Genomic DNA, 19,977 nt, shown 5'->3' on the forward strand with positions numbered 1-19,977 from the left:
CTGATAAAAACAGTGCAAATAGTTCTGTCTCCTTGGATAACAGTGAAGTGGAAATAAATATAGTTAAATTTATGAAATAAAATTAAATAGGATTTTTGGGAAGGTAAGTCTGGCCAGTTATACATCAACGCGAGTCAGACGACTCTGAAGATCTGAGCTGAATTTGGTGAAACATTAAAGTTCTAGTCTCATAATAAATAATAATAATAATGTTACCCGTATTTTTCGGTATAAGTTGCATCAGTCCAAAAATACGTCATGACGAGGAAAAAAACATATATAAGTCGCATTTATTCAGAACCAAGAGAAAACATTACCGTCTACAGCCGCGAGAGGGCGCTCTGGGGTAGGCTACTATTAGTTTTTACAATTATTTATTAATGTCACACACACATACCTAGTGCCTTATGACTTAAAAGATGAGAGTGGTAAATGTTACAGACATGGAACTGTTCAGTCTATTATTGATTTTTATTTCCACTTCACTTTTTTCCAAAGAGACAGAACTATTTGCACTGTATTTATCAGTGGGACAATATACATACAATACTACAACCTAGAAATAATTTGCAGGTCTCAGCAGCACGAATTATGTGCCCAGCTACATCTGACTCAAATATTATTCTAATTAACAGTGAGTGGTGGTTTCAGACATTACAGTGCTTCACTCGCACTGACTTTTATTCTGCCTGAAAGAATGGAAAGACCGAGCTGAAGGTGGAGTGATTCGACCAATCAGATGAAAGCAGCGTTTCAGCCCCGCCCACAAGTGCGAATGTAATATTGAAGCCATAAATCGAAATGATCAAAACGTACACGGACCAACGGTCTTGTCCATGTTCTCTCACTTGAATCCTCTTCTTGAGATTTGAGTCTCGGACCTTCTGCAATCCCCGCCTTGTTCACGCAGTGATTGACATGGCGCGAGGGGGCGGACACGTGATCGGCTCGGAATGCATTTTCAATGTGCACATTGAATTTTGCTACATTCATTGCGGGACACTGAATGAAAATGCAATCGTAAGTGTCTTGACTGTGAGTGTTAATGCATTTAAGAAAAATAGCATTTAAATGATAATTTTGCCACAGTTTTTGCTTGAACATGTTATACATATCTAATCATTTCTGTAATACATTTTCATTTTCATTTTGCAACTTATAAAGCGTTAAAATTAGTTTTCATTTTACATATTAAAACTGGTGTATGAAATGGCAAATGAAAATTATGTAATTTAATTTTCATTTTCATTTTGCACCAAACGTTGCACAAATGTATTGGAAAATAAAAATGTAAATACAGAAATGCATTGTCATTTTACATATTGCATTGTCATTTTGCATATTACATTCCAAATTGAATATCGCTACCCATGTGCTTCCATATGTTGGTGTCTGTGGTGTGTTTATGTCATGCAGTGGAGATATCATCGAAAAGTGTGTTTTAATGGTGTTTCTAGAGCTCCAGGGGGCCAAAAGTGCCTATAGCTGAAGAAACACCCGTTTAGAATGCAGATGTGCTGATGCAGGAAGAAAACACTGGAGCATCACATCTGAAATACTATAAAACAGTTGAGAATAATAATTATGCACCTGACTGGTGTGAACTGAAGAAATTCATCCGCGCTATTTGTACACAGACAATTAACCTATTTCCATATTTACTTCGCTTCATTTAAGCCAGTTATAATTCACTGAGCCCATGCTAACTTTTCGAATAGCTATGATGATCAAAGACATGCAGTATTGTTGGAGACATCATCCATCAGCTGAATAAAGCACTGCACAACAGAGCATACACAGATCAGAACACATCTAACGCGCACGCACCACTCTTTCCTCGTGCATCCTCAAAATATGATATGAAATCAATATTAATCTGAATCGTAATGAGGATATGTGATGTCTGTGGTATTGTTACCTCTGTCTCGGGGTCCCGTCAGAGCAGCAGTCGCGTCACGCGCCGGTGCGCAGAAGCACTGAAGGCTCGCGCGCGGTCACAAGAGCTGAAGTGAAGAGGCTGCAGTGCGCGCGCGCACACACACACACACACACACACCATCCCACAGCACACACAGCACTCGCTATCAATGATTAACCCGTGCGAAACAGCGCCAAACGCGACGATGCCCGAGCCACGCGGGCTTGTGTCCTGCAGTGGAGAGGACTCAAACCTTCTTATGAAGATCATCCACTTCACATCCTCTGAAGCAATGTGGAGTCCAGATCTGACGGGGGTAACACGACAATGGTGCAATTAAAGAGACACGCGGCGAGGTGGATGTGCACGTGCGAGAACTATAGTACAAGTTTGAGTTAACCGTATAACATGATTTAAACATTAAATACCAGTAAATGAGTGATTTATCAGTAATGTCATATGCTTTCTGCAAGGCTATAGATCACCATACTGTAACAACTATAACTGAATACAGATAGATAGATAGATAGATAGATAGATAGATAGATAGATAGATAGATAGATAGATAGATAGATAGATAGATAGATAATCTTTCCATTTGTGTATGGTTTGTTAGGAGGACAATATTTGTCTGAGATATACAACTATTTGAAAATCTGGAATTTGAGGGAGCAAACAAATCACAATATTGGAAAATCATATTGAACGTTTTTCAAATGAAGCTCTTAGCAATGCATATTACTAATCAAAAATTAAGCTAGGAACCGTAGGAAATTTACAAAATATCTTCATGGAACATGATCTTTACTTAATATCCTAATGATTTTTGGCATAAAAGAAAAATTAATAATTTTGACCCATACAATGTAATGCTGTTATGCACATGTGTTAAATAAAGTAAGCAATGATACTGCTTTAACCGTCCATTCTGTATAGTTTGATAAAACAGAACAGTATGAAACACAATGTATTGTTGGGTATTGCTACAAATTTCCCTCAGAGACTTCAGACACATTTGGTTGGAGTGTCACTGTCAGTGATTTGTGTTTCCTCTTTGCCTACAGAGTCCGGTTGGATAAACTGCTTATAGTCTTAAAAAGTCAGTCTTTTGTTTTCTTAAAGACTGGTCATAGCTAGTTTAAACTCGGTTACAAAAAGGTAGATTGGCCCAATTTAAGTCAGAAAGGTTAGACTAATCATCTCTTGGCGAATTGTTAGCTGGTCAAACTAGTTCTTAAGATATCTGTACATAATGGCTATGTTTATGCAACTGGCCCCAGTTTCAAGACATTGTTGCTGTTAATATAGAAGAAATAATAATTCATGACAGAAAATCACACAATGCAGCAGAGGTGTAAAGAGAACCTCAAAACCATTCTTGAGAAGAGATCCCTCACTGTGAAAATGACTCCATTAAAATCACCCAGTCAAAAACCACTTGATTTGAACAGTACTTGAGTTTTTGACTCATACTGAATGAAGGCTTAGAGACACACAAGTCCTCAACACCCAAAAGAAACACCAGTGAAAAACAAGAAATGGTTGAATTGTAAAATTTTCAAATTCTATTTTCTAAAATCAAAATAAAACTCAACATTGCAATAAATGAAGGTCGACAAAACAGCATCTTAAACGTCTACAAACAATGACATCTCAGTTAAGCACAAATACTGTAAAAGGGCATAGAAGTAAACCAATCTCCTTCAAGAAGGTCTCATCCATGTCCTCATCCCAAACGACTCAAAATCTGCCAACTACACATTTTTAAATGATTTGTTACATTTAATGACCCTGTAACAGATTCACAATTACCTGCTAATGTGCTCACATTTGTGTAAAGTAGCCTTGTTGACTAGTTGGGGCGAGTAAAAACACACAAGATCTAGTATCTTCAATGCCCTGTAGTTGGCGGTATCACTTCAAAACCGCTGCACAAAAAGTTAGGTACCATACCAAATGTAGTGGAGTACAGTGTGCATACTGTATGCTTATTCAAAAATTTTTCAAGTAAAGAGTTGCTAATATATTTGATACTCAAGTACCAATGCAAGTGATTTCTTTAAAGGTCCACAATGAGTCATGTGGATGCAGGACCATTCAAAATCTGAACATTGTGTTTGATTCACCCTGGATTCATGAATTTTAATTAGCTGATACTGCTTTATTTTCCCCTCAGGTTTATCCTTTCTGAAGAAAAAAAAAGACAACTTTAAAGTACTGCATTAATATACATAGATTATTGCAAACACAAAACTTTGAAAGATACAGCATTCAGATGTTAACATACTAATGTGTGCATGAGCAAACTCTGCAAACCAATCCAGGAACTTTTCTGTTAATTCTATTGATCTGAAAATATAAGGTTGTTCAAGCACATTTGAAACAGTTTTAATGGTAAGCAGCGATGATGATGCAGTCACTCACTTATGTTTAGGTTTTAAAGCCAGAGCCTCGAGATTGGCTGGACCGCCCCATACTGTCCCAAACACACTTCTCTCCGCCTGAAGGGCTTGGTCCAGGGGAAGCTCTCTTCCTGAGACCACAACCCTCTTCACCGCCTGGATCACTGGAGCCGGGCCCTGAATCAACTGACCCAGCCACCGCTCGGCCTGACACAGTGCTTCTCCCTCGCCAGAGGAACAATGGAGCACCTCATCAACCAGTCCCATCTGTTTTCCAATGTCTGGATCCACTTTTCTAGCGCCGCTCAGCAGTTTCAAGGCATTCTGGCTGCCAACGATACGAACGAGTCTTGCAGCTCCTCCCCATCCAGGAACCAAACCCATGTGCTTATGGACAAACTGGATAACAGCATCAGACGTCATCAACCTGGAAATGGAAATAACCTTCTGTTCCAACAGGGTGAATTAGGAGAGCTCCAAGGGGTCATATCAGGAGGAACCCAACTTTCCCTTCATCAAAATGGCTTGTTGAAACCTACTGTGACTTTCAGAATACAAACCTACCTCCTCAACCTCCAAAACTGTTTTTCTGGTACAAAATATCTTTTATACGTGTACTGCACGGAATTAATAATATTAGGAATAATAATATGACTCATTTAAACCCTTGTGTCTTCGTACCTGAAGTCGCAGGCGGTGGTGAGTTCTGCTCCTCCACCCAGCGCTCGTCCCTCCACCAGGGCCACGGAGATGAGCGGCAGCCTGCCGGAAACATCACCACAGGACACTGGAGAAATCACACCCATGTTTTCTTTCTGCATCATCATATTCTACACACTACAGACGGTAACAGTGTCCAAAATCACCCTTGTGTACATTGAATTTGTGATGCTCTTTTAAAATTAAAGGTATTTACTGGCATCTGTGGCTTTAACATCAATGGAAGCAGCACACTGGTTCATTACAGTGGACTTCAAAGAACTATTCCCCGAAAGGTTCTCTGAGAAACCAAAAATGGCTCTTCTGTGGCATCACTGCAAACACCTGCTTTGTTTTTGTTTTGTCTGATAAACACTCATGCAGGTACGCTGCGCATATATATATATATATATATATACACACACACACAAGTAGTAATAGTAGAAGAGTAAAATGTTACATTTGAAAGATAAGCTTCACTTGTGTAATGAATAAAGTAATTACAGCCACTTTTGCCAATTCCCAAAAGGAGGATCAGGAGCTGAATTTCATGGTTTGGCAAAGATTCTCTACTTTTTCTAATTTTGTTTAAAAATATTTCCTGATATTGAGCCCTGGTGTCTTGATCGCTCTGATCGGCTCGTTTCTTCAGAAAGACCAACCTGAGGAGTCTTGTGAGAGTGTTCTGCATGAACTCGCACATCTTCATGCCGTCCTGAAAAACACATGCATCATTATATCAGCTGGAAACAGTGTTCTGTCGTTCAGTCTTATTGTAGTTCTGAAAACTACAATATGTTCTCTGAGTACAGTTCACTTTTTTATCTTAAGTGATAGTGTAATGAAAATGTAATGACAATGTGATCCTCACGTGTTGGTTTGCTATGGCTCTGACTGCACTGAGATCTGATCCAGAGCAGAAGGTCCCAGCAGCTCCCTGCACAATCACAGCTCTCCCTTCTGTCCAGGTCTCCAGTTCACACAGACGCTGCTCCAGGTCAAGCATCATGCAGCCTGGAAAACACAGGCAGACCAACACAATTCAGTTATCAAGGCTATTCATCATTTACCATGCTTTTTACAATTGCATTCACTTTTTCAGATTTATGTCCAGAGTTTATTTTACCGTTTAACTGCAGGTCCAGACTATCAATCTTAAAATATGAAAGCACAGAAAAACATAAATTACTACGTTTAAAAACCTAGAAAATTCTCACAGCAAGAATGAAATCAACATAAACCAATGATTTTAATTCATAGTGTGTAGAAATATGGAAACAGTTACACCACACCCATCCGTTTTGGCCCAACAACATTTGTTTTGTTTTTTCTAATGAAAAATTTGAAATGAAATATGAGTTATGTCATGCGTGAAGAAAATTAAGGTACATTTTATGAGCGGACAAAGTATTGTTTTTGTGCACCATTTCCAATCAAATTGTAATTTTGTCAAATTATGCAAAAATAAATAATATAATTATTTAAAATATAATTATAAAATATTATAGAAATAACATTTGACCGATATTACTTGAGTATGAAGCCCCGTAGCAAGACAACACTCTGACATGTTATTCCAAACGTTTAATATTTTCACCACTAAGTTTGTAATGATAACTAATCCAGATAAAGTGCAGTGCGCGAGCACCTGAGAGCGCGTTCCTGCGCGCGGGGTTGTTGAGCGTGAGCAGCGCAACGCCCGAGTCCCGCTGCTTCCGGAGCTCCACGGATCCTCCCGGGAAAGCCTGCAGCTTCTCCCTGATTCCCTCGGTAGATGAGCCGCTCGTGTGGCTGCAGACGGCTCGGTGCTGCTGAAGGATCCTCGCCACGGAGCCGCGGAACCGAGCAGCTCCACACACACTCATGCTGCTGCTGTGTGTGTGTGTGTGTGTGTGTGTGTGTGTGTGTGTGTGTGTGCAGCACAAGACAGTGTCTGAAGTAAACACGCACTCTCTGACTATAATCAAACTGCAATAGAAGACTTCAAATGATTGAATTACATTAGAATGCACAGTACTTTGTCTTTTATATTGTGCTGTTTTAAATGCATCTACTTGACCTGTCTCGAGCCGTCGGAGTAACTTTAAAAACCGTCCTGAAAGAAACAAAGTATTGATATATAGATCCCGCCTTCTTTCACCGCGCACTCCTGAATAAAGCTACTGCTATTTGCACTCAGCGTGTTGAAGAAATTCACAAATATATGAAAGCAGACGGAATTGCCACCAGATATACCGAGGGGTTTGCTCAAATTAGTGTTCTAGGCCATGCTTCAAATGCCCACAAGGGAGAGCTGTTGCTTTTAATTAAAAAGACAGATTGCAAAAAAAAATGAGAACTATTATTCTGGTTCACTATAAAGATGTTAATATCATGGTTTATCGCATACTGTGTTGCAGTTCTGAAGGTTACTCCAGATAGATATTCCGATAATTTATAACAGTATCTTCTGGGCATGCAACTGTGTTAATAGCCTAAAATTGAATGTCCTGCCATCTGTCTGTTATATTCAATTTAGTGCTTTTCAAAGGTGAATATGACATCACCATATGATGATGATACTTGGACATTTCTGCAGTGAGATCAGATCATAGGAGATGTTTGATATGACAGGATTGTTTTGTTTGTTTTTTATTAACTGAAATCATATCTTTTGATGTTCGTTTTTAGATGAAAATCTAAAAGTTTTGATGCTTAGATTTAGTTGTTTTTTCCTCCTTCAGACCACAGAAGCTCATTTACCCTGCTTCCCAATGTTCATACTAACCATCCTAAATAGTAGAACTAGATTAAAAAAAAAAAAAAACTTTGTAGACAAACTTTAAGTTGGCTTGAAAAAGAAAGTTTGAAGTAGTTGACTTATTTTCAATATAAAAAGTGATTGTGGACTGGACATTTTTTTACCTTTTATAACAGTCTTGGGCATGTCAAAGATTAGTAACAAGATTGGCTTTGATGCATTGTTAGTTTTTGTGCAGCATCAGTTTTAATTTTTTCTCCCTCATTTACTGTTCGTGGCTGTTTTTGCCCCATTGACTTCCATTATAACGACATTTTTTGATTGTAAAGCCATGACACCATAAAATCATGCATTCTTGATTGTTTGTGATTTTCCCTTTTGGGAAGAGGTACTATTTGTTATTTTTACAGTTGATCACGAGGTGGGACCATTAACCCTTTAGATAGGCCTGTGCAAAAAAAGGCTTAGTTTCTGGCTTGTATATGGAGTTATATGGAGTATAACAGCAAATTATAGTGTGTGTGTGAGAGAGAGAGAAAGAGAGGGTGTGAGAGAGACCTTTGCGCACTTACCTTGATGTATCTGAAAACAATCAAAATATGCACCTCATGCTCTCAGAACTACATGGAGTAAACAATAACAAAGAGTGTATTTATGCACCTGCTGCCTTTTAATGGTGAGAAGTACAGACCAAACAAAAACAAGTGGATTTAAACACTTTCATGCCATCCTGCTGGTCATTTGATGGTGAGAAAAGCAGCAAGCAACATGAGAAAGGGCTTGACTTGTACTGAAGTTTTAGAAATGTTTATGCAGCTTGACCCCTTCAGCGAGCTGCAGGATGAATTGTCTTCTCCCTCTGACACCACAGACTCAGGAGTGTCAGCTTCCACTGAAGGCGAGGAGGATTCAGACGATCCTGCATCAGGGTGGATTGGGAGAAACTGTAAAGTGTGGTTTTCATCCATGAACATAACGAAAGGGTAGTGAATTTGCCCACATTGTATCATTGAGTTTTTAAAAAATTTCAAAGCATTTTCCCAAAGTATGTGTCAAAATAAGATTTGTCACCAAAAATCATTCCATTAGCTCAAACACAGAGAAAGTTGTGGCCTTAATAAGACTCAACTTTACCCCCTAGTGGCCGAAAACGTCCCCAACAACGCACAAGGGTTAAAGTAGTTTTAAAGTTTGTAAGTTTTGAAGGAAATACTGAAAAACTGATCATTCTGTTCAGAATCATTCTGTATTCTGTACAGTTCTACATCTCAGCCTGGTCGGCATTACGGAAGATATACGGACCACAGTCCTCTGCACGTGTTTCTTTATCTGGCTCCAAACAGACATTCGCGAAAATAAGTTCTTTGTCTAAGGAGGAAACAGTAAGCTGTCATTATTAATCATTTCATTTCATGGTTACACATCTTTGAAAAAGCTGGTTATAAAGATTACGTGTTTTCAATGACATTGTAGTATCTCCACAGATTGTCCATAGGTTACACTTAAAATATAATTCAAGGCAAGGCGATGTGTTTAAGGAACCTTTAGCATGAAGGTAATACCTATGTAGCCTACATAAGATATGATATAACCACAAACAATGCTACAAACCCAAAAGAGTGCAGGAACAAACACGTGGAGCTTTTAGATGACAGTCAAGTGTGGTCAGATTTCAGATCTTGCTCTATGTTTCTGTCACAGACGCCCATGTTGGGCCTCTGGCTTCCTGTTGGGAAAGATGTTTGAGTGAAGCGGGATAAATGTGGAGAAGGATGAGCTGATCTGCGCCTGGGGAAGGTGATCTTTGTCCTGGCATGCCAGCTAAGGTTTTCTGACAGGATGCTGCAGCTGCGAAAACATTACAATTCTGTATGCCACTAAAGAGAGCAAGGTTGAATGTCTAAATGTCTACCCTAGCTGACTAAAGTAGAGTTTTAGATGTGTTATTAGGTATCGCATAAATAAAAGGTGAAATACAGCCAGGGTTTAATGCTGTAAGTCTTCATTCATTCTCAAAGCAAGGCATATAATTAAGCACATTAATTAAATGAAAAAAAAAATTAAACTTTGATTATTACCATCTACAGTAGCTCCAGACAAGACCAAAAACAGATTATGAATAAAAAACATAGACGTCTAAAAATGTGACATTATTTTATTCTATAAATGCTGAATACAGTTTCATCTGTGATATTAATTATCAAGAAAAGGGACTGCAAAGGCAAAGTCTAATGATATGTCTTGCATCAGATAAGCACATAAACTGAGCGCAGAATCCATTAGTTTCTGTAATTACACAAGTCAATCTTTTTGGTTAAAGTTGGTGAAAGTATAAGAAAGAGTTTGATGTGAAACAGCTGTTGATATTCTCAATCAGACAGCAGACATCACACACACACACACACACACACACACACACAAGAACAAAGACAGGAAACAGGTCTGCATTGGCAGCGATAAAATATAAGGATGACAGATTGAAACTGGTTTATGAAAACAGAAAGCATAATATGCACTTGTAAATCACATTGGTAGAATAGAAATATACATGTAAACCAGTCTTTGAGAAAAAAATAACAAAAAAGGCATTGGTTATAGACATGTAAACAACAAAATCATCACTTGGACAGTCACTGTTGGTGTTGCACAGGTAATCAGGCAACATGTACAGCTTTAAAGGCTGATCTAAGGGCCGTTTAGATGACGGTCTCTGCGTGGAAGGTGGAGTAGGTGAGTGTTTGTCTCTGGGTGAAGACTGTGGGTGGTGATGAAGGAGTTGATGCAGATGATACGGACGAGCGGCTAGCCCAACGAGAGGGCAAACGTCGCTTTGCCGGACATGCAGGTCGTGAAAAGCTCTTCTTGATAGTTACAGAAGACTCTTTGCACTGCTGTCAAGAGAAATATTTTAATGAAACCTCAGTGGATTTAAATATTCCTGTCAACAGCACAATAACCTACATTAGCTGGTGTGCTTTCATGTACAGATCTATCGCAGAACATGTGTGAATGAATCTAACCTGACTGACAGGATGTTTCCATCAAATCAGTTATGCTTTGCATTAAAAAAGAGGAGCCTAATTTTAATTATTCTCATTAATGTACTTAATGCAAACCTATAGTGTATGATACGAAGAAATTATACATCATTTAATTTGTGGAGTAAGCTGATAAATCTTATTTTCATGCAACAAGATGATTTTTATAACTGCAATACAGTTTCTTGTACTTTTCTTTCGATGCCATTGCATTTAACGGCAATGGCTGAACTTTTGTCTCCTGCATATGTTCTCCATTTTAGAACTAAGTAAAAATAAAAGAACTGATTCAATCTCTCTAATGCTTTTCTGACTCATCTGACAATCATTTTGTTGTGTAATTTACAAAAGCAGGCCGTCCGTGCAGAGGACTAGTTTCACTAGACTCCTGGCCACGCTACATGTTTCTGTAATTACACCACATACCTTGGCCTCCTGTATAAAAAACTGTTAATTTAAGTTTTCTAAAGAGCTAGACATGAAAGATGTAAATTAAACTTGGTGCCACTAATTCTTTTTATGTCAAGCCTTGAAGAAAATGTCCCAGTTTCAACAATAAGAAGCTTCTGGGCTCCTTGCTTTGAGCAATCTGCCAACTCTTTCTAACAAAAATTCAATTTAAGGAATTTTAATGGTGCTGCTTAGATGGTTTTGTGGGAATGAGATATTTTAACAATAAATTCTAAATATTTCCAGACTTGAGAAACAACAAGTTTTAGATTAATATATATATATATTTATAATCTTTCTAATCTGTTATTTGGCACTGAGAACAAACTCTGATGATCGCACACATTCACCAGTTACTGTGTGTATGACTATACAGCACTCATAGAGACCAAACCTATAAAACCACCTATTATGTCTGAAATAAAATGTTTTAATGAAAATTAGTGTTCTTAATATTTTTATTATACAATAAGGATTTTTACCTGTATTTCACATCTGAAAAGAGTTCGCAGGTGGTCCAGCACTATTTAACCAGGTGTATATTCACAATACAACTATTTTGACATTTTAGCAAATGCATTGGGAGCAAAGAATAAATAAATACTACTTAATGGAACTGTTCACCCAAAACTTCTGTTATAATTTACTAACCCTCCACTTGATGGTAGCCATTGACTTCCATAAAATGGCTACCATCAACTGTTTGGTTACCAGAATTATTACAAGTATCTGTTATTGTGTTCAACAGCTGAAAGAAATTCATTCAGGTTTAGACCAACTTGAGGATGTGTAAATGATGACACAATTTTAATTTCAGGGGTGAACTATCCCTTTAACACAGCGGTTCTTAGTTCCAGTCATCGCGACCCCTGCTCTGCACATTTTGCATGTCTCATTTATGGCTTCAGATGTTTGTTTTATTCGAACGTAAGTACCCTGTGAAAGTGTACATCACAGGATATTGTGCCATGATTCCAGTTCGAAGCGAACATATACAGTATGTGCCATTCAAAGTGCATTGAAGTGTGCAAGGATTGGAATTGAGCACCGCTGCTTCAACACGCTGTAGTTATCTACACTTGCACCTCATACACTTCTCCGGCTGAGTCATTTAGCATGTATTTGAATGTTTGCAGTTCAGGTGAAAGTGTGTGCTTTTGTGGCTTGAATGGCGTGGGTCTATGTTCGGGAGTGTCCGCAGTACTGACCTGCACTGTTACATGCGTCTCTTTATGGGCTATGGCCTGGTGGTGCAGTGTGTGTGTTTGTTTCTGACTGGATCTGGGCTCATGTTGCATGTCCAAGATTTCCAAGAGGTCCACGAGGTCTTCCTTCTTCCCTGGACTGTGCTGTGACTGCTGATGCTGCTCCTGAGATCTCTCCCATTCCTCGTAATTTTTGAGAATCCTCTCAACAGCTCCATAGTTGGACCTAGACTCCATCGGACGAGGATAGGCCGCTAGCGTAGAAGGCTTCCATGGATTCTCATCTAGAATCCGAGACCTGATATCTTTTTTTGCATGTTTGGGTTTTTTGTCTGCTGGTTGTTGGTCTGTACCAACATCCAGAAATTTGCCGGACCTTTCCACCTGGGTTTGCCGTTGTGGACTTAAACCTAGTTCAAAGCGTTTTTCTCCAACACTTGGGACAAGCTGGTCAGCTGAAGTTGGCGCAGTCTGTAAAGGCTTAACTTCACTTTCTTGCTTTAGACTAAGTTCCTGCTGCAGAGATGAAGAGATAGTGACAAGATTCTTTGTTTCCTTCCTTCTTCCCTCATCTCTTGGACACTGTGCCACAAGATCCGATAAGAAATCCTTCGGATTGTCTTCAACGTGCCTCGAAGGACTGTCTATAAGCATGTCTTTTGATGTGACCTCTGGAAGACTGTCAGAAGAATCAGTGGATACAGTCATGGAAATATCCTCATCACACCTAACGCCCATCCCTGTCTGGAAGAGTGCACGGTTGAACTCTGCAGTTTTCTGCTCAAGTCTCTCATTTCTGGGAGTAGCTGTAGCACTGGGATATGGCAAAATAAAGTCTAGTGATGCAACAGAATCTGTAGGCATGCTCATGGGATGAGATGCACCCTTGAGATTGTTTTGCTCAGCTATTTGGTTTAGACTGCGATCTGAGGATGCATCTGCAATGTCCACATTGGAGGAGCAGTGCTTAACAGGAACATATCTGGATGACTTGTTGCTGCCAAACCTACTTCCATCGCAGGACCAGCGGCTCTGGCAGCAGCTGATATTGCACTGGGAATCGACAGGCACGGTGCAGGCTACATTCACAGAGTCTGTCAGAACTTTCCCCTCATTTTCTTGAAGCATTGCTTCAAATTTTCGTACGACTGCGGGGCTGGTGTACTTTCTGTCTGGGTGGGCTCCTGGCCGTTGACACCCTTGCTCTGTACCACTGATCTCCATTTCTGAAGCTGAAGGACTGCTTAGGTACCAAGATGTGCTACGGGTCGGTACGGGTGGAGCTTGTTGTCTTATGTTGTATTGTGGCTTAGCCTCACTTTGCTGCGATTTCATATTACAACCTTCCCAATTCGTCCAGTATTGCTCATCGAGGGATTTAAGGTCTTCACTCATGTTTTTCAAGTACAAAACTGTGTCCTCCATTTCCGAATTATCCTTTACCTTCTCCACCAACTCAGCCTCTCTTTGAAAAAACTTAGACTCACTGCGGCTTCTACGAAGCAAAACCAAACAAAGCAAGGTCATTATATTGTTGATTTGATTTCTTAGTGATGTATGCAGCACCTGTGTGGACTAAAGTTTACCTCTTAATATCAGGCCACTTCCTTGTTTTATCCTGGTAGCTACAGAGTTCTGCACTCGCACAGGCAATTTCCTGAAGTGCCTACAAGATGTTGATGAATAAGAGGACTTAGACCTTAAACTTTAAACCTCGCACCACACAATATAATATAGCACATTTCTAGCACTACATAGCAGCATCCTAACATGGAATATAATGGATTATTAGTAAATGTACCGTAAATTAACAATTTAGGCTACAGCTCCCTAGGTTTTGTGTTTCCATTAAGGAATAGTTAAGGTGGTTTGGCGTGAATTCATAGCAAGATAGTAATGCATAATCCTGAGAAATCTGTTTGTACCACCATTAGAGTGGTGTGAGAAACAAAGTCTCACCGCATTTAGAGCAGTACTGTACTTCTTTCTGTCACTTCCACTGGTTATTTCCATGCTCTGAAATCTTTTGAAAGGGTTAAGGAGGTCATCTTGTCCAGTGAAGCAGGACTTGTTCCCCATTTTCTTTTCCAAACAGCTTTCCAGGATTTCCTCCAGCTCTGCAGTGTCTATAGCCTGTTGTTCAGCAGCACCTTGCTGATTTAATAGTTCACTTTGATCGCTGTTGCACTGGTCGCTGGATTCACTGGTGTTGTGACTGAGTTGACTTGGTTGGGAGTCAATGCTGGCAGTGCTTCGCTGGGTTAAAGACTCACAATATTCATTGCTCTGGGCGTCTGACGGATAGGTTACTACACTCGACAAAGTGCTGGCAGAACATGAGCTGAGCCTCAGTGCATTTTGTCCATCAGTAACTGGTCTCAGAGAACTTCCCGCACGGTGGGACCTCACTTCATTGTACAACTGGAAAAGACAAAACAATTATGTAGTCCTTGGTACATCTTCCAAAACTCAGACATTTATCACTTACCAGTAGCTGGTTTGTTCAATCCTGCTCCTGGAAGGTCAACACCCTGCAGAGTTTAGCTCCAGCACACTTGCCTGAAAGTTTCTAGTGAGTCTGAAGACCTTGATAAGCTGGTTTAGATGTGTTTAATTGAGGTTGGAGCTAAACTCTGCAGTACGGTGGCGCGGCAGGAGCAGTTTGGGACACCTCTGCAGTACAGCATGGCCTCGCAATGACAATATTGTGGGTCCGATTCCCAGGTAATTAGTGATGCACCGATCTGTTACTCAGTATTGTTATTGGCTCCGATACTGCCATTTTCTACAGGACCAGGTATCATTCAGACGTGACCGATCCGAATCCTATATTATGCCAATACTATTCTGTGTTATTGTTAAGCCCTGTGAAGGCCACAAAAAATCATAAAGCACCATAAAGTTTTGTGCAATATATTCCAAGTGTTCTGAGGTTATTTTATAGTTTAATGTGAGGTACAAATGAATATTTAAATCATTAAATTCAAGTTCTTGTAAACTCTTATCTCCGCTGTCCTCCTCCATTCAGCATTAAAACTGTGCGTCGTGTTCGGTTACGACAGTCAAGACCATGAAACTCTCTCTAAGAGTATTCAGTGTTCCTATTATTATACTTGATCTGTAGATAAAGCATAAAATGACTTTATCTAGCTGGAGTTTAGTGCTGTTTCTAAAGCATGTTACTTTCACTCTTATTTGTTTCCCACTAATAAATGTTTTTTTACTTAATGTTTAGATTTTATAAAATGATTGTGCAGTCTCTAGAGTAACCTTTGCTGCTGAATTATCCACTATCCTAGTTTATAACAGTATTTTTGTCATAGTATATGGTTTCTTTTTTCATTTGTTATCTTTCTGTATAATGAAGTTGTCTATATTTAGTAGATTGTGTTTAACACAAAAAACAGTGGTGTTCAGGTCAACACACAGAGGTATGGAAAATCTACATTGATTTAAAAATAAAACAACTGTGCTAGTATCAAAAATGGTATCGATGCATCCCTACAGATATTGCATGACCTGATAAAATGTATACCTTGAAAATGGCTTAAGTCACTTGTTTACCAAAATGTTTATTTAACGACATACCAAAGTCTAAGTCATGGTTCAGTCTGTTGTCCCTCAAATGCAGTGCTAGATGGCCATTGCCTTGCAGAGTTTAGCTCCAGGCCTAATCAAAGACATATGAGCAAGCTAAACCAACCCCCCCCCCCACCCCAGAGCTGAATTTGAGGAACCCTGGTCCAGAGCTAAGAGTTTGAGTGTCAAGCTCTATGGGATTACACTTCGACAGACTTGGATGGAAAGAATGGATGGAAAAGGTTAGTTTATGGAAAGAATGGATGGAAAGGTATGATATTGGACCTAAGACATGGTAGAACACTAGCAACACCTAAGTTGTTGGTCTGATTTTGAAGGATCGCCCAAACTGTTAAAATGCATATCTTAAATGCATTTTTGATGAAACATCTGCCTAATGCATGCATATTTGCAGTACCACTAGCTTGGAGCTCTAAGCTTCTGTCTGATGATTGCCAGTCACAACCGAGCTAAACCTTCTTTTGGCAGTCACTTGCAATTGCAAGGTTTATGTCATGTGACTTCATCGCTTCCAGTCATAGGTGTTACCCTTATCCAACAAAGCTTACTTGCAGAGCTTTCATTTAGCATGCAAGTAAACAGGAATACTTAGGGAATCGGTTTGAAACAAGACTCCGTTCTCTCAGCTGAGCTGTGGGGAGTGGTGCACATCCGCAGACTCACCTCCTCAATCCTCCGCTGCATGTCCATGAGCTGGTTCTCCCACTCCTTCCTCTCAGCCTCAAAGCGTTCCAGCAGCTCAGATTTCTCCTTCACCCAGCCCGTCTCACTGTTCTCCAGCCTGCAGCGGAGGTCCATGGCCTCACTGCGAGTGTCTGCCAGCAGCTTCTTTTGTTCTGCTCTCTCCTGTTTCAGAGTGTCCCCTCGATCTGGACTCCTCACAGTCTCCACCACCAGACTACATTCTCTGTCTTCTAGCTGTTGGAGGAAAAGGGGCAAGGATTTGCTGACCACCAAAGAGGAAATTAGTGTATGGGACAGTTGAACAGAAAAAAGAAAGCATTTAGCATTTAGGGAAACCTATCGTCAACAGGAAGTAATAGACCTTGAGTCCTCGCCAAGGCCTCATCGAACGCCCAGCCTAAGCCTACCCACACAAACAGCTCAGACTAGTGCTGAGAGTCTGGCATGTAATGGAGAGGCCACATCGGTATGCTGACCCCCCGATGACAGCAGACACTAAAACCATATTTGTCACGACTGAACTCTGCAGCTGACAGATGCTGTTGATGTCAGTGAGACCTATACGCTACATGAATCATTACATGTTATTATTGTGCTCGTTGCTTTTCTACAGATTTCTTAATGCTATAAACTACAGTTCAGAGTTTTTTTTTTTAAGAATGCTTTTTAGCAAGAATGCATTTAATTGATCAAAATGGACAGTTAAGACATTTGTTTTAAACTATTTTTTTTTTTACAAATTAATGCTGTTCTTTTGATTATTCTATTCCTCTTTGAATCCTGAAAAAAATAAAATGTATCACCTTTTCCACAAAAACATTCAGCAGCAGTAAAACATGCTATTTTCATGATTTCTGAAGATCATGTGACACTGAAGACTGGAGTAATGATGCTGAAAATACAGCGGAGCATCACAGAAATAAATTACTGTTTACAAATATATTCACACAGAAAACAGTTATTTTGAATAGTAATAATATTTCACAATATTACTGTTTTTGCTGTATTTTTAATCAAATAAATGCAGCCTTGGTGAGCGGAACAGATATTTCAAAAACATTAAAAAAAAATCACACCCACCCCAAACTTTTGAATGGAAGTGTTTATCAAAAATCTCTTCTGAACATATGAAGATGCCACTATTCCACTAAGCCTAAAAAAAAGTCTAGCATGTGAAATCAACATCTTAAAATAGCTGTAAAATCCTGTCTTGCTTTGGAATAAACCTGCATGCTCCATTATCTGTGCCACGGCCAAGACATAAATAGGTGAATCTTGTTTATGCTTCTCATAGCAACAAACCAGAGTGAAGCAGTGTTTGCAGAGCTCTCATATAGCACTAAAATGTGCTGGCAGAGTCATTAAATCTATGCGCTCTCCTGGGTGCGCTAGCAGTCTGTGTTTACAAGCAGAGGACATGTGAAACACTGATGTGCCATGTAACCAGAGTGGACTGTGGTAGGTTGCTGCTGTAGTTTTAAGACTAAAATATAATGACCACAGTTGCTGTGCGCTCTGTGTCTGGGTATCAATGTCACAGAAACAGCTCTCTATTTATAGACAGCAAGACCAATCCTTTAGCATCTCACATTCCTGAGGGAGGGGCCTGGAGGAACTCATCTCTGTTTTAAAGATCACAAATATGCTCAGAAATATGCTGGCACATACCCTGCTGTGAATGCCTAGTGGTAAAAACTGGGACAAAAATATGTGCTGTGGTAGGATGTGGACGGCAAAGAAAACAACTTTTTACAGTTCAGTTTGACCCCTCCCTGATTTCTGTTCTCTCTGTACCAACTAATACATTGGGTGGATTTGTGCGGATAAACCTGAATCGTTTTCTGAATTCAAACAAGTGCAGTTGTGGCGAAGCAACACACGAGTCCATAGAGTCACTGTTATAAGGCTATTCTTTTGTATGATTCTGAAGTATTTCAACTTGGACCACAGCATAATGGAGTAATGTCCTGAGGTGCAGTCAGTCACAAGATACAGCATCACATAGCCAGTCAAAGCTCCTCTTCTCTTCATCTCATGTACAGTGCTGTCTGTGATAACATTAGGAGTGACTGAGCCACTCATTCACACTTACAATAATGTATAAAACCCTAGAGAAGACTGAAAACTTCTCTCACCATGATGATTTGGACTGTGTCTTTATAAGGATGTTATAAACAGAGGGACAATTCAATAAGATGAAAACTAATTACAAGTGGATGCTATTTTTAGTTTGGTAACATAGTTTCCAGATATCGCTCTTATATTACTGTGAAATGTCAATATTTTTTTTTATTCTTTGTAGCTATTATCTAATACCACAAAAGCGCTGGTCGTCTGTCACAGCTTACCCACAAAGCTCCTGTTGACAGCATATATTTGTGCTTGATAGTGTTTGTGTTACACAAAGCCTACACAGTTTCTGAGCTAAACTCAATGATAACTATTAGAACACCAACAATTGATTAACAGGTGTATCATCTTAGTGCATTATCTGTATGCAAATCCTCAACATTTATTTTAGCATTTTAGTTTTAAAGAAAAAATTAAAACAAGCACCCCGACCCCAATATATATATATATATATATATATATATATATATATATATATATATATATATATATATATATATATATATATATATATATTTTTTTTTTTTTTTTTTTTTTTTTTTTTTTTGCTGTCCTTTTATTAATTTAATAATTTATTATGGGGGTGGGGTAGTTTGATATTTTTGCATTTAACTTTTTTCTAAATTGGTTTGTGCTTCATAATTGTACTTTTTTCTGAAAAGACGTTAAATATTGTATAAAACATCCTTTATTTTTTTTTGTATTTTTTTTACTTTAGCCTACATTTCATACAATATCTATTTTTCATAAGCCAAAAGTTCTTCTTCTTAATTCCCTTCTCATCAAGTTGACACTGTGACAACTTACCCCAAATAGTGTGACTATATATTTTACCGTGCGAACGAACTGAATGGGTCTTTTTAGTCAACACTTTAAGTTTTGTTTCTAAACAGTGAAAAATAAAAACATCCTCCCATTAGAAACAGTCACTGGAGTAGCCTATAAAGAGCTGTGTATTTTTCATACCTGACCAATGCGACTGTCCAGCTCTGACCTCTCCAGAGTCCGCGCGCATCGATCCTCCGTGTGCTGCAGCTCCAGCTCACCCCGTTTACTCTCTTCACGCTTCACCTCCTCTAAAACACACTTCAGATCCAACAACATCCTCCT

At 39.2% G+C, this 19,977-nt stretch overlaps 3 protein-coding genes across 3 annotated transcripts in view; all 3 read right to left on the reverse strand.

The window, feature by feature from the left end:
* The window catches only part of LOC132102703 (plectin-like), a 128,064-nt gene extending 126,090 nt beyond the window's left edge, over window positions 1-1,974 (reverse strand). Inside the window, exon 1 of the mRNA XM_059507313.1 lies at window positions 1,919-1,974. The gene's annotated coding sequence lies outside the window, so the exon portion shown is untranslated. The remainder of the gene's footprint in view (window positions 1-1,918) is intronic.
* A 2,072-nt stretch (window positions 1,975-4,046) lies between these two features.
* echdc1 (enoyl CoA hydratase domain containing 1) lies at window positions 4,047-7,097 on the reverse strand. Its single transcript, XM_059507322.1, has 5 exons — window positions 6,669-7,097; window positions 5,892-6,034; window positions 5,683-5,735; window positions 5,003-5,083; window positions 4,047-4,748 (listed from the first exon to the last, which is right to left on the reverse strand). Exons 1-5 carry the CDS (start codon window positions 6,883-6,885, stop codon window positions 4,340-4,342), a joined length of 903 nt encoding a protein of 300 aa, XP_059363305.1. The 5' UTR covers window positions 6,886-7,097; the 3' UTR covers window positions 4,047-4,339.
* A 2,800-nt stretch (window positions 7,098-9,897) lies between these two features.
* Window positions 9,898-19,971, reverse strand: LOC132102707 (uncharacterized protein KIAA0408-like). Its single transcript, XM_059507324.1, has 6 exons — window positions 19,834-19,971; window positions 16,717-16,971; window positions 14,413-14,874; window positions 14,040-14,119; window positions 12,457-13,948; window positions 9,898-10,651 (listed from the first exon to the last, which is right to left on the reverse strand). The coding sequence occupies exons 1-6, from the start codon at window positions 19,969-19,971 to the stop codon at window positions 10,457-10,459; spliced, it is 2,622 nt and encodes an 873-aa protein (XP_059363307.1). The 3' UTR covers window positions 9,898-10,456.
* Window positions 19,972-19,977: the final 6 nt, after the last annotated feature.

The sequence above is a fragment of the Carassius carassius genome, chromosome 24 (assembly GCF_963082965.1).
Source record: "Carassius carassius chromosome 24, fCarCar2.1, whole genome shotgun sequence".
NCBI lineage: Eukaryota > Metazoa > Chordata > Actinopteri > Cypriniformes > Cyprinidae > Carassius > Carassius carassius.